General features: G+C 38.6%; 8 protein-coding genes across 8 annotated transcripts; 3 read left to right on the top strand and 5 right to left on the bottom strand. All coding sequences in view use genetic code 12, as the record gives it.

The window, feature by feature from the left end:
- Window positions 1-471: 471 nt before the first annotated feature.
- MLS1 (malate synthase) lies at window positions 472-2130 on the top strand (the record flags this gene model as incomplete). Its single annotated transcript, XM_049324440.1, has 1 exon — window positions 472-2130. The coding sequence occupies one exon, from the start codon at window positions 472-474 to the stop codon at window positions 2128-2130; it is 1659 nt and encodes a 552-aa protein (XP_049179846.1).
- A 492-nt stretch (window positions 2131-2622) lies between these two features.
- On the bottom strand, window positions 2623-4674 carry KGF56_003136 (uncharacterized protein; the record flags this gene model as incomplete). Its single annotated transcript, XM_049324439.1, has 1 exon — window positions 2623-4674. One exon carries the CDS (start codon window positions 4672-4674, stop codon window positions 2623-2625), a length of 2052 nt encoding a protein of 683 aa, XP_049179845.1.
- Window positions 4675-5697: 1023 nt separating this feature from the next.
- Window positions 5698-8154, top strand: KGF56_003135 (uncharacterized protein; the record flags this gene model as incomplete). The annotated part of the gene is made up of 1 exon (XM_049324438.1): window positions 5698-8154. One exon carries the CDS (start codon window positions 5698-5700, stop codon window positions 8152-8154), a length of 2457 nt encoding a protein of 818 aa, XP_049179844.1.
- Window positions 8155-8204: 50 nt separating this feature from the next.
- On the bottom strand, window positions 8205-9962 carry KGF56_003134 (uncharacterized protein; the record flags this gene model as incomplete). Its single annotated transcript, XM_049324437.1, has 1 exon — window positions 8205-9962. The coding sequence occupies one exon, from the start codon at window positions 9960-9962 to the stop codon at window positions 8205-8207; it is 1758 nt and encodes a 585-aa protein (XP_049179843.1).
- Window positions 9963-12591: 2629 nt separating this feature from the next.
- Window positions 12592-14700, bottom strand: GSY1 (glycogen (starch) synthase; the record flags this gene model as incomplete). The annotated part of the gene is made up of 1 exon (XM_049324435.1): window positions 12592-14700. The coding sequence occupies one exon, from the start codon at window positions 14698-14700 to the stop codon at window positions 12592-12594; it is 2109 nt and encodes a 702-aa protein (XP_049179842.1).
- A 1427-nt stretch (window positions 14701-16127) lies between these two features.
- KGF56_003132 (uncharacterized protein) lies at window positions 16128-19073 on the bottom strand (the record flags this gene model as incomplete). Its single annotated transcript, XM_049324434.1, has 1 exon — window positions 16128-19073. The coding sequence occupies one exon, from the start codon at window positions 19071-19073 to the stop codon at window positions 16128-16130; it is 2946 nt and encodes a 981-aa protein (XP_049179841.1).
- Window positions 19074-19451: 378 nt separating this feature from the next.
- Window positions 19452-22235, bottom strand: PWP2 (snoRNA-binding rRNA-processing protein; the record flags this gene model as incomplete). The annotated part of the gene is made up of 1 exon (XM_049324433.1): window positions 19452-22235. One exon carries the CDS (start codon window positions 22233-22235, stop codon window positions 19452-19454), a length of 2784 nt encoding a protein of 927 aa, XP_049179840.1.
- A 238-nt stretch (window positions 22236-22473) lies between these two features.
- On the top strand, window positions 22474-22941 carry KGF56_003130 (uncharacterized protein; the record flags this gene model as incomplete). Its single annotated transcript, XM_049324432.1, has 1 exon — window positions 22474-22941. The coding sequence occupies one exon, from the start codon at window positions 22474-22476 to the stop codon at window positions 22939-22941; it is 468 nt and encodes a 155-aa protein (XP_049179839.1).
- Window positions 22942-23642: the final 701 nt, after the last annotated feature.

Genomic DNA, 23642 nt, shown 5'->3' with positions numbered 1-23642 from the left:
ATGTCGTAACAACATAAAAGAGGGCGTTACAAATTTGAGCCTATATAACAATATCTACTTCTTTTACCTGACGCTACCAAATGGGTGTATAATAATATAAGTCATTTCCCAAAGTAGTGCATATTACCCTATCTCCAAACCATTACATATACTTTACCCCGGATTGAAAAAAAAAAAAAAAAAAAAAAAGCAAAACTAGAGACGTCGAAAATACCATAGAAATGTCCGATGTTCTTTTCACCATCTTTAAAAATCACGCTCATACTTTTTACTTTACTATAACCGCTGGTTAAAAACTCTCCATTGGCAAAAAAAAAAAAAAGGATTGAGCAAAAGGCGGACTTAGAAAAAATTATTACTATATAAAGACCACTATATTTCCTCTACTTGAAATAAATTCAACTCTCACTCTCACTCTCTCTCTTTTAATTACAATAATATACCAAATTCTATTAACTTTATAATTTAAATATGTCAGGACCTTTCCCAACAGTCGCAGATAAAGTCAAAGGCGTCCAAATCTTGGGACCAATTCCTGAGAGTGCAAAACATGTATTTACCCCAGATGCTTTGGCATTTGTCGCTACTTTGCATCGTGGGTTCGAAAAGAAGAGACAAGAATTGCTTCAGAATAGACAGAATGAGCAGAAGTTGAGGGATCTTGGTAAATTACCTAATTTCTTACCTGAAACCGAATATATAAGAAAGGACCTCACATGGACCGGTCCTCCTTTAGCTCCAGGTTTGATTGATAGAAGATGCGAAATTACAGGTCCTACAGATCGTAAGATGGTTATTAATGCTTTGAACTCAAATACCGCTACTTATATGGCTGATTTTGAGGATTCCTTGGCACCAGCATGGAGAAACTTGGTTGACGGGCAAGTCAATTTATATGATGGTGTTAGAAGAAACTTGACGTTTGAAACCAAGGAGGGTAAGAAGTACGCTTTGAATTTAGACAAGGGAAGACACATTCCTACTTTGATTGTTAGACCAAGAGGTTGGCATTTAGTTGAAAAGCATGTATTGGTTGATGGAGAGCCAGTATCAGGTGGTATATTTGACTTTGCCATTTACTTTTTCAACAATGCTTTTGAAACGTTGAACAGAGGTTTTGGTCCTTACTTTTATTTGCCCAAAATGGAACACCACTTGGAAGCTAAATTATGGAATGACATTTTCAACTATTCTCAAGATTACATTGGTATGAAGAGAGGTACTATTAGAGCATCAGTATTGATTGAAACCATTCCTGCTGTTTTCCAAATGGATGAAATCATTTACCAATTAAGAGAACATTCTGCTGGTTTGAATTGCGGAAGATGGGATTATATCTTTTCTTACATCAAATGTTTAAGAAACCACCCAGAATTCATTTTACCAGATAGAGCTCAAGTTACCATGGCCGCTCCATTCATGTCTTCATATGTCAAATTATTAGTTCACACTACCCACAAGAGACGCGTCCACGCTTTGGGTGGTATGGCAGCACAAATTCCAATCAAAGATGATGAGGCCAGAAACAGAGCAGTTTTGGAGAATGTGGCCAAGGATAAATTGAGAGAAGTTACTTTGGGCTGTGATTCCTGTTGGGTTGCTCACCCTGCATTGGTCCCTGTTGTATTAAAAGTGTTTAATGAACATATGAAGGGTCCAAATCAAATCGATTTACCCCCCAAGGAACCATTTAAGCCAATCACACAAAGAGATTTGTTGAGTCCATATGTTCCAGGCGGTAAAATCACAGAGGGTGGTATCAGAGCTAATATCGTTATTGGTATCTCATATATCGAAGCTTGGTTAAGAAATGTTGGTTGTGTTCCAATTAACTATTTGATGGAAGACGCTGCAACCGCCGAAGTATCAAGAACCCAAATTTGGCAATGGGTCACCCATGGTGCTAAGACTGATGTGGGTAAAGTAATCACCAAGGACTACGTTAAACAATTATTAGATGAAGAATACGCTAAATTAGTGAAGGGCGCTAAACCAGGTAACAAATTAAAACAAGCGTTTGATTACTTTGCACCAGAAGCTCTTGGAGAAAAATACTCAGATTTTGTTACTACTTTGATTTACGATGATATTACCACTATTGGTAGAGCTGTACCAGGTGAAAAATTGTAGGTGTTTGAAGAAGAGAAAACACTCAAAGGTAGAAGGAGAGAAAGTGTGTGTGCTTGTGAAAAGAGAAGTTATCGATTTCAACTTATTTATTTTGTGAAATTTCTCATGGTTGTTTATATAGCTTTTTTATTACGATCTAAGATTTTATGTTACGACTAAGTTTTTTTTTTTTTTTTTGAAGAAAAAGATGCAAAAAAAAAATATGGGGAAAAAGGTGAGAGAGATGGTGTATATGTGCGTGCTTGTGCAGGTGTTAGTAGACTTGTCAATGACTTGAGAGTAAAAATCGGATGTGAGATCTCGATGAAAGAAAATTGGAGATATTCGGCGGAGGTTATCTTGAGCGTTGTAGAGAATCCAAAAGTATTAGATTTTTGGACCTAGCGTGATTATTGATCTTCTATCACACATTCTCATACATTCATTTTGACATCTTTCAAAGGGAAATCCAAGTTTTGTTCTTTTCCATTGATTGTTTTTTTTATTTCTTTTTCACTTTTGACCTTTGATATCAACTTTTTTATGCAATGAATGTTTTTCTCGAACTATGGTCTTTGCTGCTTTTGCATCAAACACTTGGCCTTTTAAGAAATTCGTCGTTAAACCCAATTTCTCCAAATGTGATTCACAATCACCAATTGTGGGGAAGACTAAAAATTCTCTCATGAACGCTAATGTCACATTGTTGTAACTGGCACACAATGCCACCAACGCTGTTAACCGAACCTGATCAGATAGAAAACTATCAATCATGTGTAATGCCAATTTGACTTTTGGTGAATCCTTAAACAATAATAGTTCACGAAAGAACTTAACACAATTATTACCCATTTTGAAATCATTACATCTGAATAATGATTGTATGAATCGGTAATAGTCTTGATCTGGTGCACTTCTTTGAGTTTTTTCCCTCAGGTCTTGTAATATGCTCAATTTCGATTTGCAAATTTCACTATTATTCTTAGTAATCATCATGTAGATCACTTTATAACTCATCATTTCCAATTCATGTCCAATATACCGATTGGATAAGGAAGGCTCAGATCTTCTTCTTAAATGATATAGAAATTTTAACTGGGTTTGACATTGGTTAAATTCACCTAAATCATTATGTTTAATTGATAGTCGCGCATTTTCTTCGTAAACCGAAATGGTGAAATCGTTTTTAATATGCTGAACAGTTAAATCCTGACGAATGGATTTTAACTGACTGATCAAATACCCGTATGCTTCTTTTTCGTTCATCTTGTTGTACTTGTCCAAAACATAATCCATACTCTGCTCTAGTATTCTCTGTGGTCGTACATTTGCAGGATCTGGTGCAGAGGTCAACCTGAGGTATGTTTTTTCAAGTTTGGTGCTTGTACCTATAATGACACCATTCTCACCATCATTGACTATATTTGCAGAACTCGACTGCTTGGAAATCTCGTTATTGTTTTTGAACCTCTCTAAACGTTGACGTTTCCTTTCATCTGAGACAAAGTCCTCATGCAAATTATCCTTAGTGTTAACTTTAGTAAATGTTGATGAATGAACTCTTTTCCCAGAAGCACCTACGTTAGGCACGTCTACTTTACTTGGTTCGTCATCCACGTAAAACCCAGGACTTCTAAAGCCCCCATTGTTCTCACTTTGTCGCCTGCCTTGCTGTGCTCCTAGAGAGCAAAAACCTGAAAGATGAAATGCAGAGTTATCAGTAAGTGATGGATTCCCAACGCCAATGCCAACGACACCATAGTCTTGGTGTTGGTCCTCATTTTGATTTTGGTCTTGATCTTGATTTTGATTTTGATTTTGATTTTGATTTTGATTTTGGCTTTGACTTTTTTGCACCACCTGTAGATTCCCCCCTGGTGAAATTCCAGATTTATCTGCAACGAGCGCATCGCTTGGTTTCTTTGGCAACAGTAGCTGCGCTGATGGCAGTATCAGAGACGACGGTTTCAGATGAACGTTGTGCCCTAGTGAAAGTATCAAATTTGCATTCATTTTTGCTTTGTGTTTCTTCTTCCTCGATTGCTTAGATCTGGAAGCAACACCGTTGTCGAAACCGTATGAATCTGAGATAGCAGCAGTAGCAGCAGCAACAGCATCGTCTGGGTTGTCACCTGTTTCGCTAACATCCTTCAGGTTGATTGTATATTCATTTTCCTTCGATGAGTTATTGGCAATAGGTCTGGAATGTTCAGGAGGTGTGTTAAGTCGACTCAATCTCCTTGGTGGAGCTTCGTTGTCCTTGTCACGTCGTGAAATTTCCCCTTGATTCCTCGTTACATGTTCTCGTTCTTGCTGTTGTTGTTGCTTTGTGTCAGCATCTTCAATCCTCAAAAGCGATTTCTGTTTATATTGAGGTAGATACATAGATTGTTGATTATTACTAAATGACCCGTTCCCTTTCTTAAGACTGCCTCCTCCATTTGTCACATAATTACCTTTAATCTTCCCCCTTCCTTCAGACCCTTCTTCCGATTCTTTTTTTCCTCGTCCTCGCGGATTATTCTTGAACCCTGTTGGTTGTACTTCGTTATAGTAATTAGACATAAGGTGGACCTGGAAATAGTCTCAAATATGCAGAATAAAACCTTTCAAAAAGTGACAGAGAAGATAATAAAAAACTACTTACAAAATATCGTTCCTGATGTGGCACCTAAATTGGTTTCCTCCCGGTAATTTTCAATAATAGGATATACAATCAAGATTTTTCACCTCTGCTTTCTAGATTCATATACTATTTATTTTATATTTTTTTCTTTTTTCCGATGATGGGGGAGAGTTAAAAGTCTGAACCATGATGATGATGATGATGATGATGATGATGATATATATGAGAACCCACCTACACATAGAGGACTATCTACACCCTACCCTTCATCTGGGATCGTAATGACTCAATTCACAACAATCTTTGTTCTAACACTCTCTTCACCACCCTCTTCAAATTAAGTGCTTTCTCAATACCTTCTTTCGTATAGTCTTAAACGGGGTTCTAGAAATTTTGAGTAGTAATCTTTATTATCTTAGCATCATACTATGCAAAGTGTGTTACCGTTTGATGCAGTTGTCAATGTGTTAGCCCCACCGCATTGTGATCTCTAACAAAAATATATATATGGGGGGGGGGGGGGGGGGGGGGGGGGCTCTTGGCAATTCCTTACGACGACCTAATAAAACTCTCGCTTCTTATCACCACCACCTAAAAATCTCTCGCTTCCGCTCCATTGTGTGTCGCAGCTCCCTTTCTCGTTTTCTGTCGCCTCGTTCTTAGCCCTGCTCGCCCCAAAGCATCAATTCACTATCACTACCACCACGACCACGACCCAGGAGAAAAAAAAAAAAAAAGAAAACGAGAAAACACTATAATCAGTTAATCAGTTTCTTTTCATTTCCCCTTAGTCAATCTTTCAAAGACAATAAAAATACACCAAGGACCACTTCAACAGTTCAATACCTTCTTCATTTCCAATAAGCAAAAAGATTGAGAACCATTTGAGTTATCCGCAAATGATCAATATACTGTGGCACGTGTGAAGAGTATTTTTTTTTGTTTTTTCTTGGGGGATATAAATGTCGTTGAAATCATCGATATTCAGCACAACTAACCAATCAAGTACCGCCCAAACTAAGAAACGAGCAGTAGCTTCATCCTCAAATGCATCGTCGGCCATATCTAGGTCAAAATCCCCCGGGATCTATGGTAGAAACTCGAAACCAAATACTCCGAAACTGTCATCCTCATCCTGTTCCACATCTTTAGCTGACAATAGTAGTAACAGCCCAGCGCCAACTTCACCCCTTAATTCTGCTACTACCGAGGTATCGGCATGGACCTTAAATGATCTTTTAACATCATATGACAATTACAGTTCTTTACCACCTATGCTATCCCCTTCCATACCGAATGAAGTGGGATGGTTCACCATAGTGAAGCTGGAGGAAGGGGCTCTACCTAGTGCAAAGAAACCCACTACTTCTGCGGTAGAACCTGATATTAATATAGAAAAGCGACAGGTAGTGGAAAGTCATGGTAAGAAGGAAAAGGAAAAGGAAAAGGAAAAGGAAAAGGAAAGTGTGTCTTCTCAAATATGTAAGCCAAAAGTTAAAAATACTCCTGTGCCTAGTGAAGGAAAGAAAGAGAGTAGTATACCTTCATACATGCTATCGCCTACTTTACCAGCAATATTCGATCAAAAAGATACAAGCAAACCAAGTGCATCTCGTGCTACTTCTAAAATTCGAAGCAAGAGTCCCGAAAAAGTAAAACCTTCTAGTCCAAAGATAAGAAGCAAGAGTAGTGCGGAAAAGCTGTATACATCTATTCCACAACTGCCGGTAGTAACGATTATCAATACCAAAGCCGCCTCGTTTCAATGGATAAACAAATGCTATAACACTCAGAAACCGAAATTCCTAGTTCGGGTAATTGCCAATAACAAACTCAAGTACAAAAGTCATTTTAGGAAGTCTCCGAGTCCTTCAAAATTAAGCGGATTTGAAATAATACGAGAAATTCATAATGGGCTGCCAAAACAACGTGGAAAATTGACAAAGACAGAGAAAGAAAGGGAAGAGCCGACTAAGATGCGAAAACAAAGTGATGACGATGAGGAGCAAGAGGAACAGCGGAAGGACAAGGAGGAGTCGTCTACAAAGAAGCGAAAGCAAAGTGAGAAAGAAAATCGGTTGCGACTGGAAGAAGTCGAAAGGAAAACTCAAAAGATACAAGAAAGAGATGACCGAAGTGGAGAAAAAACATCGCTACAAGTCGAAGCGGTTCCTGATACATCTTTGAGGGAGTTCTCCCCGGGGGATAATATTAGTAAGGACCTCTCCGACACCAAGTCCAATGGTCTGACCAAGAGCCTCGATATATCCAAAGAATTGAATGAGCTCCAAATAGAAAGAACAAGGTTTGCAAGGTATAAACAAGCCAAACTAAAAGAATTGGAGGAAATTGAAAAGTCCAACAAAGAAATGGAACTTCGACTTCAAAAGAAAGAACAAGAATTGAGAAATATGCGCTCTGATTGGCACGGCGGCGATGAACATAGGCGACAGTCACGAAAGTCCGAATTACCACCATTTACCAACAATATCATGCACTTGAATGATCAATTTTTGACACCTAATCTCAACAAGCATGGTTCAGAAGAACTCAGAAACATATTAAGCGATAAAAAGTCGTTTTGGCTGACACAGGTGAGAAATGCTCAATCTTTTTGTGATGAATTAACGGACCAGCATCGCTCTCACCACCTGCGTCATTCCGAGGGAGATGAAACTTCATCAGTATTACCGGTACTCGTCAAGATCGATATACTCATAATGAGAATAATTTCATGTGATTATGATGAGAGAAGCAAGACAGTGGCGCAAGTGCTACCCAGTGAGAGATTGTGGATGAGTTTGGATAAAGAGATCTCGACATTTATTGATGATTTGAAAAAACTAATTGATGAGACACCGGTCTCATCACGTATCAAGTTACAATTCGTGTTTTTGCAAGTTATCAAATGTTTGATGTTTTTACTAAGAGCATTGATAAGTAAACGAGTTAGTGCCATACTAGATCATGTTATTGAGAGCTACCGTGCAAAAACCAGTGATCGTAATCGAAATGACCAGCTTTTGAACAACAAGATTATTGAATTACAAGTACAGGAGCTAGGCTTGCGTCACAGCGAATGTGACTTTTTCGCCAATGCACAACCGGCATTTTTATACTCGACAATTGAAGGGAAGTTTGTTGAGACTTGGAGTAAGAAGAGTTTGGAGTTGAGTGATCTTCATCAAAGACAACGACGTGAGTTAAACAATAAACTTACTAGCTCATCTTTAAAGCCCCTGGGAACGGGCTCTTTATCAGCACCATTTTATCTACCTATTGGGTCGTATTCTAATTTAAGTGAAGTGACAAATTTATTATATTTTATTAGCTGTGAATTCATCGAGTGTTGGAATAAATCATCTGCTTCCACCATACAATATACCCTTCAGAGCGGTCCATTACGATCTATAGAATAGATATATATATATATATATAGCGTTTTTTTTCTTTTTTTTTATGTCCTTAATTACGAACTACTACGTATATACTTTTCCTTATATATCCAACTATTCCCAATTGATTTTACCCCAAATACCTCCATACTTCTCAACCAAGCTGCAGCTTTGGTTAGATCCTTCTTGCGGCTTTTTGATTTAGTTGCCCATATTTCACCCAACTGTTCCATAGCTTCAATAGTCCCCAATGAACCTGCTTTAGACAAACAAATTATAGCACTCTTTTCATCATTTTTAGTAATAGTCACAGAACCCCAGTTGTTATACAAGTATAGACCCAATTCCAAATAACTTAATGCTAAAACATTTGAGTTATTTTTATTTGCATTTATTACTTTCTGAATTTGGTTCTTACTCATTTCTTTAAATTGCAGATATAGCATATCGGGGTTTGTCCCGTTTTGATATGGGTCTGTGTTCATAGAATTACGCAAATCAGTAAGTACCAACTGTATCAAATCGGCTTCCCCTAACTTATTTAGTTTTGACATTACAAGATAATTATGGCTTTGGAAACTTAGCGAGCCCGTGGATAATGACAAAGAGCTGATTTGTATTAGTATGCACTTGCTTAACCATTTCACTGCTGATGTGTAGTTTTGCTTAACGCCTTGACCATGTTTTAAGGCCATTGCATAAAGGTACATTGCTTTGGGATAATGGTAAGGCTCATTAGCTGCAATTTGTAGTTGATACGAAGCTTCGCGATGGTTACTTAGCGCCCTTAGTTCTAAGGCAATCGCTGTTCTTGACTGGGGACTAACTTCTTGATATGTAGAATTGGAATGATGACGTCCTGGCTGGGGGGTGATGTATTCTATGGTACTTTGATTTTTTGAATATGAAGAGGCTCCCATGTAACCATACGAACTAAGTTTGATGGCTTCATTTTCTTTGCTTGATACTTTTCTCACTGTTGGGGCTGATGCAGTTCTAGAGAGAGTAGTATGCGAGAGAAAATGATGTTGATAGGGGCTTGGTGAACTTGGTGACAGATTAAGGCTTCTTTCATGTAGTGATGGCGATGATGTAGGAGTAAGAGTGTTAGTTGCAGCGGGAGTTGGAGTGGTTGTGGTAGTGAGATCGACTGTATAGGGAAGGTGTTTTCCGGGAATAGTGTGCATGGATGAATTAGGCGAATCGTAGGAAGATGTAGTTTTCAATGTTAGTACTGAATCAGTAGAGTGTAGTTGGCTCCTCACTTGTTGTGGCCTTTTTTCGTATAGATTCATCTCTGGCAAAGTCGTAACTGAGTTGTCTTTATAGAATGTCGTATTCGATTTGCTGGTTTCCGCAGCAGCAGCAGCAGCAGCAGAAGGAGGATGATGATGATGATGATGATGATGACTGTTTGCCTTTGCACTTGCACTTGCACCTGCACTTTCGTAAACAGTATTTATGGCAACTTTCGTTATATCAGCATCAGCATGTTTCTTGGGCAACAGTTTGTTTTCGGATGAAACCACGTTTTCATTGACAGTTTTCAGTAATGGTAAAGAGTTCTTCCTGTAAAGTGATGTTTGAAGTTGGGACTTATTATAAGGAGTGTTTTGCCTTGTAGGATTTGTGTAGTTTTTTAGTCTCGTAATGGCATTTAGGTTACTCATAGGTCGTTGATTCAAAGTAGCAGTTAGCCTATCTCTTTGAAAAGACGAGTTGTCGTAATTAGACGATACGATCGACTCATTATCGAAATCTAGCCTATCTAGTAACCTCTCACTCGTGCTGACAGAGTCGAATGAGTAAATACTTTCTCTATCCTCAAACATAAAACTCAAGTAAATGGTGTTAAAGGTGTAAAACTCAACTAGATGGTGTAAAACTCAAGCAGATTTGTTGTTTAAACGAAAGGTGTAAAACTCAAGTAGATGGTGCAAAACTCAAGTAGATGGTGTAAAACTCAACTAGATGGTGTAAAACTCAAGCAGATTTGTTGTTTAAACGAAAGGTGTAAAACTCAAGTAGATTTGTTGTTCAAACGAAAGGTATAAAACTCAACTAGATGGTGTAAATATTGAACAGGTTCTCTTTCAATGTAACGAATGATAACAAGAAGCGAGATGTATTTTCACCCCTTTGATCTTCCTACTTCTCGCCTAATATGATAACTCAAGCTTTTTTTTTTTTTTTTTTTTTTTTTTTTTTTTTGGGGGGGGAGGGGTTTCACTTCCTTGAATACGAGTTGAAGGGAGGCGGGGCGGCAGCAGGGCGGTGGCAGTGGACAGTAAACTCTTATAGATGACTAAGTAAACGGGCTCAAAAGGTTTGCTGGGCTATTCTATTGTCTTTTTTTCTTCCCAAATGTTTAAGAAGCGACCAAAATCTTGCGACCCAAAATCCAGTTCACAACTTGTTATCTGTGTATACTACGTTTTCTTTTATGTTTCACTTAAGGAGATCTTAGTAAGTAGTAACTCGGGTAGTATTTGCACTACCATAATTAAAAGGGGTAGTATTTGAAAGCTTATTATTAACCAACGACACATAAAGGGAATGAGAAGAAAAAAATTCCAAAAATGGAAAAATATGAGGCGCTCTCACAGTCCAGCCGCACAGCCGCAGAAACTCAACACTATCGAGCAACACTATCGAGCAGAGCGAGATAGTGTTGTTACAAGCTAGTCAGTGTGCTCTACTATCGAGCAGAGCGAGATAGTGTTGTAACAAGCTAGTCAATGTGCTCTACTATCGAGCAGAGCGAGATAGTGTTGTAACAAGCTAGTCAGTGTGCTCCACTATCAACACTATCTCGCTCTGCTCGATGATGTTGCTCGATAGTGTTGTAACAAGCTAGTCAGTGTGCTCCACTATCAACACTATCTCGCTCTGCTCGATGATGTTGCTCGATAGTGTTGTAACAAGCTAGTCAGTGTGCTCCACTATCAACACTATCTCGCTCTGCTCGATGATGTTGCTCGATAGTGTTGTAACAAGCTAGTCAGTGTGCTCCACTATCAACACTATCTCGCTCTGCTCGATGATGTTGCTCGATAGTGTTGTAACAAGCTAGTCAGTGTGCTCCACTATCAACACTATCTCGCTCTGCTCGATGATGTTGCTCGATAGTGTTGTAACAAGCTAGTCAGTGTGCTTTACAATCAACACTATCTTGCTCTGCTCGATGATGTTGCTCGATAGTGTTGTTACAAGCTAGTCAGTGTGCTTTACAATCAACACTATCTTGCTCTGCTCGATGATGTTGCTCGATAGTGTTGTTACAAGCTAGTCAGTGTGCTTTACAATCAACACTATCTTGCTCTGCTCGATGATGTTGCTCGATAGTGTTGTTACAAGCTAGTCAGTGTGCTTTACAATCAACACTATCTTGCTCTGCTCGATGATGTTGCTCGATAGTGTTGTTACAAGCTAGTCAGTGTGCTTTACAATCAACACTATCTTGCTCTGCTCGATGATGTTGCTCGATAGTGTTGTTACAAGCTAGTCAATGTGCTCCACTATCGAGTGTGGGATCGTTATCGATTCGACATATTTTATGGATCTTAAGAGGTAATAAGGGGCTTGTTAAGTTTTATCAGCTGTAAAATAAAGAAAAGAAAAATTATATTTTTGAAAAATCATTTTCTAATGATGACAGTTTGTTCCTTGCATGGAAATACATCAACACTATTGAGCAACACTATCGAGCAGAGCGAGATAGTGTTGCGACAAGCTAGTCAATGTGCTCCACTATCAACACTATCTCGCTCTGCTCGACAATGTTGCTCGATAGTGTTGTGACAAGCTAGTCAATGTGCTCACTATCAACACTATCTCGCTCTGCTCGATAGTGTTGCTAGTGTTGTTACAAGCTAGTCAGTGTGCTCCACTATCAACACTATCTCGCTCTGCTCGATAATGTTGCTCGATAGTGTTGCGACAAGCTAGTCAATGTGCTCCACTATCAACACTATCTCGCTCTGCTCGACAATGTTGCTCGATAGTGTTGTGACAAGCTAGTCAATGTGCTCACTATCAACACTATCTCGCTCTGCTCGATAGTGTTGCTAGTGTTGTTACAAGCTAGTCAGTGTGCTCCACTATCAACACTATCTCGCTCTGCTCGATAATGTTGCTCGATAGTGTTGTGACAAGCTAGTCAATGTGCTCACTATCAACACTCTCTCGCTCTGCTCGATAATGTTGCTCGATGGTGTTGTGACAAGCTAGTCAGTGTGCTCTACAATCAACACTATCTCGCTCTTCTCTATAGTGTATGTGCTCCACTATCAACACTATCTCGCTCTGCTCGATAGTGTTGATAGTGTTGCTAGTGTTAATGCTGTTTCATTTGTATTACATATGTACTGACTAGTGTATATATATATATATTGATTTGTTTCGAAATATCTCTACACTTCCGTTTCTCTCACATTTTTCAACTCCCTCCCCCCACCTAGACTAGTCATCTTCAGAAGGCACAGAGTGGCCCCTCAATGTCAATGGATAATGACTATGGTGATCATGATCCTCATGATCGTCATCCGCAGCAGCTAAACCTAATTTGAATCCAACATAGTCCTCAGTATTTAATCCCTGTTGAGCTTCTTGCAAACTTCCCAAATCACCAGGAGTCATCATTCCAATCTTGGTTCTAGGAGAGCCAGGAACAGATAACGGCCTAGTCAATTTCAAATTTGAGGAGTTGTTGAATGGATTTGCACCATTTTTAAACTTGTCTGGATAAGCTCTCTTCAAACTCAATTGACGAGCCTTAATATATTCCAATCCCATTCTCTTCCAATCTAACAAATCACTCAATCTTTCAGTTCTATTTCTTTGGTTGATTCTTTGTCTTCTTGTCTTTTCACAAAATTCAAACATATAATCGGTTAATTGATCAATTGATTCATCAACAGATTTCATTCTACGATCAACAATGTAGATACCATAATCACTGGTGTTTTCAATCAAATCTTCCATGTAACAACCAAATCCCGATAAATTGGTGGTAATTGAAGGAATACCCATAACGGTACATTCAGCAGGTGTGTATCCCCATGGTTCATAATATGATGGGAACACCCCCAAATGACATCCACGAACAAATTCATCATAATCTAACGATAATATAGGGTTGTTGGCATTAAGGAATTCAGGGTGGAAAATGATCTTAACTCGATCTTCGGGACGATTGAATAATTGAACACGTCTAATTTGGTTCAATACCGGATCGTTGCTATCGTCGACCATGTTATGTGTAACAATTGGTGGTAGTCCATCTCTTTTCAATGCATAAATTCTCCTCTTTAACAAAACACGATCAGCTGGCTTGATCAATTCATCTATTGATGGCACCTCATTTGATTTTTCACCTGATACGTGTTCCAAATTGGGGTATCTAGCACAGTGTTCAAATAATCTCTCACCGACTTTCTTCTGTACTTCCTCAATAGTTGACTCTAATTGCTTAATTACAGCTTGTCCTTTCAAAGTTTCAACGGTGTAAGACTGAGTTTTACCAGGCATGATGATGAAGGCAACAACCGTCATCTTGGAACCAATTTCTTTCAATCTATGATTCAATCTTGCCATTGATTCAATGAAAAAATCACAACCCTTGTTTCTAAACTCATATCTTCCCGCAATAAAGAAATACAAGGTATTTTCCAAATCAAAATCATAGTTACCATAGAAATGACCCTTAATAAACTCGTTAATTTTATCCTTTTTCAAAGCATGCAAATTTTGAAATTCATGCACTGCTTGGAATTTAACAACATTCAATCCATTAGGCAAAACACCATCTGGTTTTCTCTTCAATAAATGTTCGCTTTCATAAGCTGTAATATGGGAAACGGTAGTGAACACATCGGCAGAATGAGTCGCTGATCTTTCAATACAATATCTGTGATAAATACCTCTTTTCCCTGCTTCGGCATCAACATCGAAAGTAGCCAAGTTATTGTAAAAATCGGTAGATCCTGCACAAAGGTATCTTCCTAGTAAGGTAGCATGCGTGGTAAATATAGTCGTGACATCAATTCTTCTTTTACGACACAAGGGCAAGGCGATACCGGCGAGCCACTCATGGAAATGGGCAATCACCGCTCTGTCTCTATCGTTGTATACCAACTCTCCCAAAAACCATGCTACCAAGTAACCAAGCAATATAGCATCATTTGTCTCCAGATCATGATCAGGAGTAGGAATACCAGCAACATTCCACAAATCCGCTTTCCACTCATTGAGGAAGCCTGATGCTGACCAAATATCAAAGAGTAAGACACGTGGCGCACCTTCAATCAACCATCTACCATATAACCATCTAATTCCCTTTCCCGACATCGAGTCCAAAGTTTGTTTGATAAGAGGATCTTTAACAGGCAACTCCTCGACTTCAATCTGGGCCGAGTCATAATTCAAGGGACCAAGTAAAGTATAGCGTTCTCTATATTCAGCAACTGTAATTGGTGCTTTAGATTTCAAAACAGAATATATACCGCCAACTTTGTGAGCCACCTCCGTAGCAACTTCAAAAAGAAGGTGGTTGGTGATATCTCTCGTCATCACTTATATATAGCTTACCAGTTAAAATTAGAAACCTAGATACCGTTTTGTCAAAATCTAGTATTGAACAATGAAAAGTGAGTTAACAAAAAATTAATAAATTAATATATAAAAAAAAAAGGTTAATCTTTATCTCTGATTAAATGGACAATGGAAATGGAGTATAAAAAGAGTAAAAGTCCGAGAGAGGAAACAAGCAATTTAAAAGTAAAAGTTAAAAATTTCAAACTTGTGGTTGTAACTGAGTCCCAAAATCTCGCTGTTGTAGATTTGATCCCGCTGTTGTAGTTTTTACTGGTGAAAGTACTAAACTTTTGGATTTTTTAATTGAAAATTTTATGGAAATGTAACCTCCATAAAATTCTCCAGCGTCAATATATATATATATATATATATTTTTTTTTTAGGTTCTTTTTTCTTTCAATTTATTTTTAACCAAAGGTAATAAAGCTGACTGGAGGCTGGCAATTGGTGCGACTGGGCGGACTTGGAGACTGGAGACCATTATTTTTTTTTTTCTTCTTCTATTGTAAGTGTTAAATCCCAGCGTGGTGTGTGTGGGGACTGAACGAGACCATGCCGAATCAGTAGTAGTATCAGACAGCGCGGCATGATCAAATGATCAAGAGAAAAAAAAGAAAAAGTCATATCATCCTTAAAGTCAATAGCACAAACTTGTAAAATTGTACAGTCATAAAGTTGTACACAAATATGAAACAACACCACTAAAAAAAACAATAGAGAAATATACAAACCAGGTAAATATGGAGTAAGTTTATCACTCCACTTTTCAAGATCACGTGGCGAGACAAATTGAGAATTAAAGAATGAAATTTTGGAATCGAGAAATTGAAATTATTAGAGAAAGGAGGATATGGCAAGGGAAGGTGTGGCAGGTTGGAAGGTATAGCAGGTTGGAAGGTGTGGCAGGTTGGAAGGTATGGCAAGGTTGGAGGATATGGCAAGGTTGGAGGATATGGCAAGGTTGGAACATAGATAATGTTTCAACAAGATATTTTTTATCTTGACGATTGATTTGAAAGAAAAATATCCAATTGTCATATAATAGTTAGAGAAAAGAAGAAAAGAAGAAAGTTAATCTCGTCACGAATCTATGGTTTGTGCTAGATTTGATTTATATAATTCGCCTATTGTGTCAATAGAAAAATTATCTACACCTTTTTCTTATACTTTATAGATGGTATTGCGCTACCAAAAAACACGCTTTTATAAAATGTAACGATAAAGGTATATATATCTGTTATATTTAATTGTCTTGTTTTTCAATCCACTCGACCAATACGGTAGGAAATACAACCTTCCTTTCTTTTTATATACTAGTCAAAAATCAATTACTTCTTGTAGCTCTAGGTCTAAGAGTTCTTGCAAAAATCAATTACTTCTTGTAGCTCTAGGTCTTGTAAAAATCAATTACTTCTTGTAGCTCTGGGTCTAAGAGTTCTTGTGCTTTTGGTACTGTTTCTTGAATTGGACAAAAAATCAAATATGTGTACTGGACGAGTTTGCTGATGATTATACTTTTCGATTTCACACAACCTCTTTCGTCGCTGTGCGGAATCGGGGTTGACGGAAATAATCCTCTTACGTCTATTGCCACGCAAAGAGGATGTAGTAGTAGAAGCGGAAGTGGCGACGGCAGATATTTTTTCGATATTAGTGCCTCCTTTTTTCGGTAAAGTACCATTACCATCACCACCACCATCACCATCACCACCACCATCACCACCACCATCACCATCACGACCATCACCACGACCATCACCACCATCACCACGACCATCACCACCATCGCCATCACCATCACCACCTGCAGAACTGTTGTTCTTTTGCCGGAGAGGAGATCTTTCTTCAATCCAATCAAGCTCTTGCTTTTCTCGAATGTAATCAGTATGTTCCTGAGTAAAGACATTAATATCATTATCTTGCCAAAACGCAGTCAAAAGCTCAAGATTTTCTTTTGACGCCAATTCCTGTTTGAATAAATAGTATTTCACTGTTTTATCCAATAGTTGAAATTCAGCTGCAATAGAAGTATGACACGTTTTCACTCTCTCCAATAATAAACACCGGGGGCATGTATCTCTTAGCCGTGATTCATACGGTTCGGAGTTTCGTGATTTTTTGCAAACCAGACATTTTTCAGCTTCTATACGTACTGAACGAGGCGTGATCGGAGGGGGAGCTGGCAGATGGCTAATTTGTTGAGTATTTAGCAAGCTTGCTTCTAGTATGGGCTCAGGGGATTCTGTTATTCTTCCGGGAAAATCTTCTACACTATTATTTCGAATTGATCTTGTAGATGAAGTTGTTGCTGCTTTCTGTGCTATCAGCCGATTATCCACACTTTGGCCACTACTATTTCCTGATACTGGAAAACTCGTGTCCCTTGTTCTTCTGTGCCCTGTTTTTCCCGTGTTCAATTCACTCATTTCCAAAGAGCGCTCGATTGGTTCTCTTGATGGAGTAACATCAGTTGCGTTTTTTCCAAATTGTTCTGGTCTTGAAATCAACCCATTATTTATGCTGTTTGCCGATTGCCCATTACTACCTAAATTTACAGCTTCATTGTTTGCCTCTTGTATTAATACACCCAGTTGAGTTCCTACTTCTTGTTGTTCTTGTTCTTCTTCTTGTTGTTCTTGTTCTTCTTCTTGTTGTTGTTGTTGTTGAGTATTGTTCGACGTTGTACGCGGTGCTCTACGAGTATACCTTGCTCTCCCGCGTTTTCTTCTACGCCTAGTCACTCGAGTGGGTACGGCCACTGGTTCACCAGAATCGTCGTCACTTTCAACAAGAGGGGTATAAAATTCGGCAAGAATATCGTCATCGGAATCGTCCAGCAAAGGTTGGTTCATTGATGGATTGTTACCAATAACCTTAGATGGCTCTTCTTGAACAGTAATCGTAGCGGCTTCAGGAACATTGACGTTTTCAACAAAACTCTCATGACGAGATTCACTTTTGCTCTCAGATTCATCTCTAGGAATAACTACCTGTCCGTTAACCTGACTCTCTGTTTCTTCTTCTTCCAAAAAGGGGCTAACATTTGCAACCTTATTGAAATAATCTATATTCTTTTCTATGTCAAGCCTATCAGTTTCATTGCTTTGGATAAAGTTTGTTCCATTAATATATGCTCTATCCTCGCGTAGTTGGACACTCTTGGTACTACTTCTATCTTGCAGTAGGTTCGCTACCGGGGATTTGGAAATATGTATTCTCCTCCTTCTACTTTTCCTCTTTGTCCCCCTCCTCTTGTTGTTGATGCTACTGCTGATGCTACTACTACTACTACTACTACTACTACTACTGCTGCTGCTGTTGTTGTTGTTTCTGGGACTTTTCTCACCCATGCTTAGTTCATTTTCATATGAGCTAGTTAGCCAATCATCATCATCATAGTCATCATCATCATCAATATTGTGATCTGAATGCCCACTAAAATCAACCAGCGGTGCACTCAAAGCACGGTCATTTGATGCCTCCTCACTAGTTCGAGAGTTTCCACCTCCATTTAAGTTTACACTTTGCAAAGCATCATGCTCAGACGTAGTTGCTTGTTCTTGTAATAAATCTTTTAGTAACTTTGGGGACAACTCTGAAACTAATTTCATTGAAGCTTGCGATGCTGTTGGTAGTGGTGATGTGTTTTGGATTTGAGATTCTTTCATATTCTTGGCTATACTTCGAATATCCCTACTGTATTTTCGAAGATCTTTATCTTCGCAAAGTTTGTCAATGAAATCATCGTGCCCAAGCGCTATTTCTTGTTTCAAGAGAAATAGTTTGATGGAAACATCAGTGTTTCCGAAATATTGGGTCATTGATAATGGATACTTTCCTGTTTTATAATCCTCTATGAACCAACAACGAGGACATGTTCTCATCTTCCTAAAGCTCCTCGGTTCATCCTGGGCCCTTACCTTTTTACAAACTCGGCATATAGAGTTGTAAGCTGTCAAATCATCGTCATCTATCTTGTTGTAAGCTGTCAAATCATCGTCATCTATCTTATTGTAAGCTGTCAAATCATCGTCATCTATCTTATTGTAAACCTGTTCACCCGAGTTTGGTGATAATAACCCATTTGAAAAAGTGCGTTTTTGAATGTGCTCTATAAGAATGGAATAAAAGGGCTTTAGCTTTGTATGAGTAGTTTCTATTTGCTTTGCGGAATATTCTTTAGTTGCAGTGGAGAAATTGTTTAAACACGTTTCCGACGATTGCCCACATTCTCTAAAATGAACCCACGCTCGACATAATCGACAAACAGGACATAGTGCTCGGACCTTATCTTCTTCTGGTTCTTCTATCCTCCTTCTTTGATTGCACCCAATGCACTTGTCAAGCATTCCCTGCTGTAGTCCCAAAGTGCGATAGTTCCAACTACTACTATGGTATAAACTAGCCCTATTCGTTTTCTCTCTCCCTCTTAATTTGCGTGAACAAGCAAAGTGAGCGCGCTACATAACCATTGCAAATTTGTTTCACCAGTTCATAATCAAGTGTGTGTTCTTAAAAAAGAGAGAGAGAAAAAAAAAGAAGTATAACCTTGTTGAAGATGAAAAGAAGGCGATTGGTAAAATTCAGGACCAGTTGTGTGAGTTGCCTCTACGATACCAAAAAGAAGAAAAAAATGGGAGAGTGAGACAGAGAGAGGGAGGAGCGGTAGGGGAAGAGATGGGGGGCGGGGTCGTCTATGCTAAATTATTCAAAAGGAAACATGTACATTAAAGATCTTCGTCCTTGCCATCGCCATCGCCATCGCCATCGCTATCTACTTCCATCGAGAATGCAAGAGGCCGACCTGTTTGTTTCATGTTGATGCTGTCAGGCCCGAGCCACTCGCCTTCGCTTTCTTCACCGTCATCCATTATCTCCTCTTCACCGTCATCCATTATATCCTCTTCATCCTCATTCAGTAGTTCAATATCTTCTTCCACATTCTCTTTCAAATCTTTACTAACCGTCAAGAATCTCAATAGATAATTATTTCTCTTACCCACATTCACCACCTCTTTAGCAATCTTATTCAAAAATCTTGATAATAGTTTCAAAGACGAGCGAAATTCAAACTTGTGTGATGTTATATACGTGCCATGCCGAATCAATAAATTATTGATCCAAATCAAGTAAAACTCAATGTGCGGGGAATCATGTTTGACCAACAACTCTCCAATGAAACTCAAAACACGATCTACATATACTACGGGTAGATCTTGACAAATCAATTTTATATCACTCAACGGAACACTTTCAATAACTTTATGAATGAGATACGTCTCATTCAAACGTAGAGCCATGACTAAAGCCACAAGGAACTCTTTCTCCTTTAACGATTGTATAGTTGTTTCTGGGGTGATATCAACATCCAAATCAAATGGATCAAAAACCAACTCTTGGTTAACCAAGTATATTAAAACACCTTCCGTCGTAGCTGCTGCAAATGCCAAAGTAGTTGGCGAGAATTGCACTGCTGATACTCGTATTGCAGGTCTAGTTCTACGCTCGCTTGGGTCCCCTAAACGCTGTGATCCAGGCAAGGTATTATCAATCCTGTCTTCCAAGTCACTATTTTCACCATTTCTATCAATTAAATCCGAATTGATTCCAGCATCGGTAATCTTGGCACTATTTAGGAATTGTAAAGTACCATCAAGCGACATGTTTTCCGAAACAAGGAATCTCTTTAGTAAAACCTCATTATCAATATCGTACATACATATTGAATTGTTGTTGCCTCCAGCTAACAAAGTTAATCCATCGAATGAATAAGTAATCGTATCAAAAAACTTACCACGGCTCGATTTCTTACTGACAAATTTATCCTCAAGGTATCTACCGTTAATGAGATCTTTACGACCATCTATAAGGTGGACCTGTTTAGCATCTTCAATGTCAAAAATAGTAATATGTCCATTCAACGTGGAAACTGCCACCTCCTTACAATCTGGTCTCATTGATAAGCATAATACATCACTTTGTACTTCTATTGGCTCCGTGGTTTGATTTCTTGCAAATATATTCCAAATTCGAATTGTTTTGTCCCATGAAGCAGAGGCTAAAGTCGAATCCTCTTGACCAAAAGCAAGACATGAAATTGGCCCTTCGTGACCAGTCAAGGAGTCCAATAGTTGTCCCGTTTGCACCGACCATACATAGATTTCAAAAGTGTCATGTGATCCCCCTACAATAACCTCCCCGCTGGGATCAACTGCTAAACAATTGAATTGGATTCTTGAAGTAGCCGTGAAGGTTTTGAAGTTTCTAAAACGGATCAAATCATAAGCCCGAATTGTACCATCCAAGGACGATGAAAACAAAACGTTGCCCTTCTTAGCAAACTGCACCTGTGTTACTGCAGATGTATGCTCTGTGAATGTCACCAAGCAAAACCCAGAAGCAACGTCCCATACCTTGATCTTACCGTCATCAGACCCAGTAACGAGTCTAGCTCCGTCAGGGGAATAACAAAGCGTATTCATTGTATCAAAGTGTCCTTGTTGTTTAAGTATATACGATTCCGATTGCCATTCGTAAACTAATAGTTGTCCTAATTTGGACGACCCAAAAGCAAGCCACTCCCCAGTTTTATTGATATTTACAGTATTCACCGTGTTTTGACCCATACTCAACTGTTGAATGAGGACAAAGTCTTCTCCAATTTCATAAACTCGAAACTCACCATTGCTGAAGCCAACCACTAGCAAATTTGATTGGGCATGGAAGGTAGCACATTTTAGTTTGGCATTGGCATAAAAGAAATTCTTTGAAGTTATTCTCCATTCACGTGGACCATCCTCCTCTTCCTCCTCTTCCTCCTCCTCATCATCATCACTCTCTTTGGGTGCTTCAATGTATTCCCATTTAAAAAGAGCTCCATCTTTACTGACTGTATAAATTGTGTCGTTATCTTTACTAAAGAATGCATTCACCACGTAATCTCGGTGACCTGAAAATGTCCTTGCAACATCTTTATCACTGGACTCGAGTGAATAAATTCTTGCAGTCATATCTTTACTAGTACTGATAAAGTATTTGGAATTTTCTGACCAGGATATGCTAAGAACATCATCAAAATGTCCCAGGTAAATTCGGTGCCTCACAAATGGTGCAAACTGTCTATCTTCAGTAAAGTCAGGAGTCTTCCAAACCTGAATAAATCGCCCAACTGCAACGGCAAAGTACTTCCCACACGGACTAAAACTAATATCATTTACTCTAGACTTGAAGTTGAAATGGTGCAAAACCACTCGCGATATAAAGTTTACAAGAATAGCCCTCCCGTCTTCATCTATTGAAATCAATAGATTATTCTGCTTATTTAAAGCAATACATTGAATGTTTTTCCTATGCTGATAGTTGAAAGTTGTTGTTTGAGACTTGACTAAATCAAAGCAAGAAACACGGTTTCCTACGGGTGATAACAATTTAGTACCATCCTCTGTAAAAACCAAGTTCCCCTTCCGATAAACTGTTCCCAATAAATTGGAGAACTTGAAGTCCGACTTCATTTATACAAAGATCTAGTGTCTGTCGTATTGACCTATGATATCAATATATGTAAATGGTGAGTTTTTTTTCACTTTTCTATGGAAAAGTTGAAAAATGAAAAAAAAAAAATTATAATTAGCGATGCTCATCGCAAGGACTGAATTTTTGATACATTGAGATTTATCGTCACTATTTCCCCATCTCTGTAGGATAGCCACACACACACGCACATAGAGAGACACATATTACAAGTATACAATGTCATCCTCACTTTCGAGTAGGGTGTTGAACATGAAGTTCATGCAGAAAGCCAAGGACTTGAAAACAATCGAAAAGCGACAACAAGAACTGCAGAAGAAAGTTGAAGATATATCGGAATGGAAGTTACCAAGTCTGGAGCAAATACTACGGATGGCGTCTCGGAAGTCAAAAATAGAAAGTGTAGGGTATGGAACCATTATGAGTGACACAAGCTATTATAGGAAAAGGAGAAGTTCAATTGGTGGAGAATTTGCAGAGGAGACATTAAATAAAGAAGAAGACAAAGAATATGATGATATAGAAGGAGATAGAGAAGAAGAAGAAGAAGAAGAAGAAGAAAAAGAAGAAAAAGAAAGTGGGTTTAATCGAGAAACTATAAAGAATTCAAAGGATTTGGGTTTGCATTGGCGAAAACGGAAGTTAAAGAACCCGGAGAATAGCAGAGAAAAACGTTTTCATGGATAAAAGTGTACTATCGACACTCCACTATCTCGCTACGCTCGATAGTGGAGTAGCACTTGATTGTAATGCTATCGAGAGCGAGATAGTGGAGCGGCACTGACTACACCGACACTGACTACACCGACACTATCGACGCTATCTCACTCTGCTCAATAGTGGAGCGCACTGACTAATAATACTATCTCGCTGTGCTCGATAGTGTTTTGATTGCAAACAGAAGCTAACCTATAAAATACAATAATCCTTTGCGCTATTGCATTTATACCATCATAATTCCATTTTTAGCGCGCAATATATTTTCGACTTGTGACATATTGTTTTTCCTGCCATAAATTATACTTTGTCGTTTGTACTATGTCGTTTGTACTATGTCGTTTGTGCTTTGTGCTATGTCGTTAGTACTTTGTCATTTGTGCTATGTCGTTTGTGCTTTGTGCTATGTCGTTTGTACTTTGTAATTTGCGCTATGTCGTTTGTACTTTCTCGTTTATAAGCTTTACATAGTTGTTTGCAAAAAGAAAAGAAAAGACCTTTCTACCCCTTTATTACATTAAGACAAACTGACTTAAAAGTAATATGCTACTAAGTGTTGCTCCACTATCTCTCTCTGTTCGATAGTGTCACTCGCTCTGCTCGATAATGTCACTCACTCTGCTCGATAGTGTCACTCGCTCTACTCGATAGTGGTGCCAATTATTGGCATT

The sequence above is a fragment of the Candida oxycetoniae genome (assembly GCF_023343755.2).
Source record: "Candida oxycetoniae strain CBS 10844 chromosome Unknown scaffold21, whole genome shotgun sequence".
NCBI lineage: Eukaryota > Fungi > Ascomycota > Pichiomycetes > Serinales > Debaryomycetaceae > Lodderomyces > Lodderomyces oxycetoniae.
The sequence above is the reverse complement of the archived record's forward strand: the minus strand, read 5'-3'. Positions and strand labels throughout refer to the sequence as shown.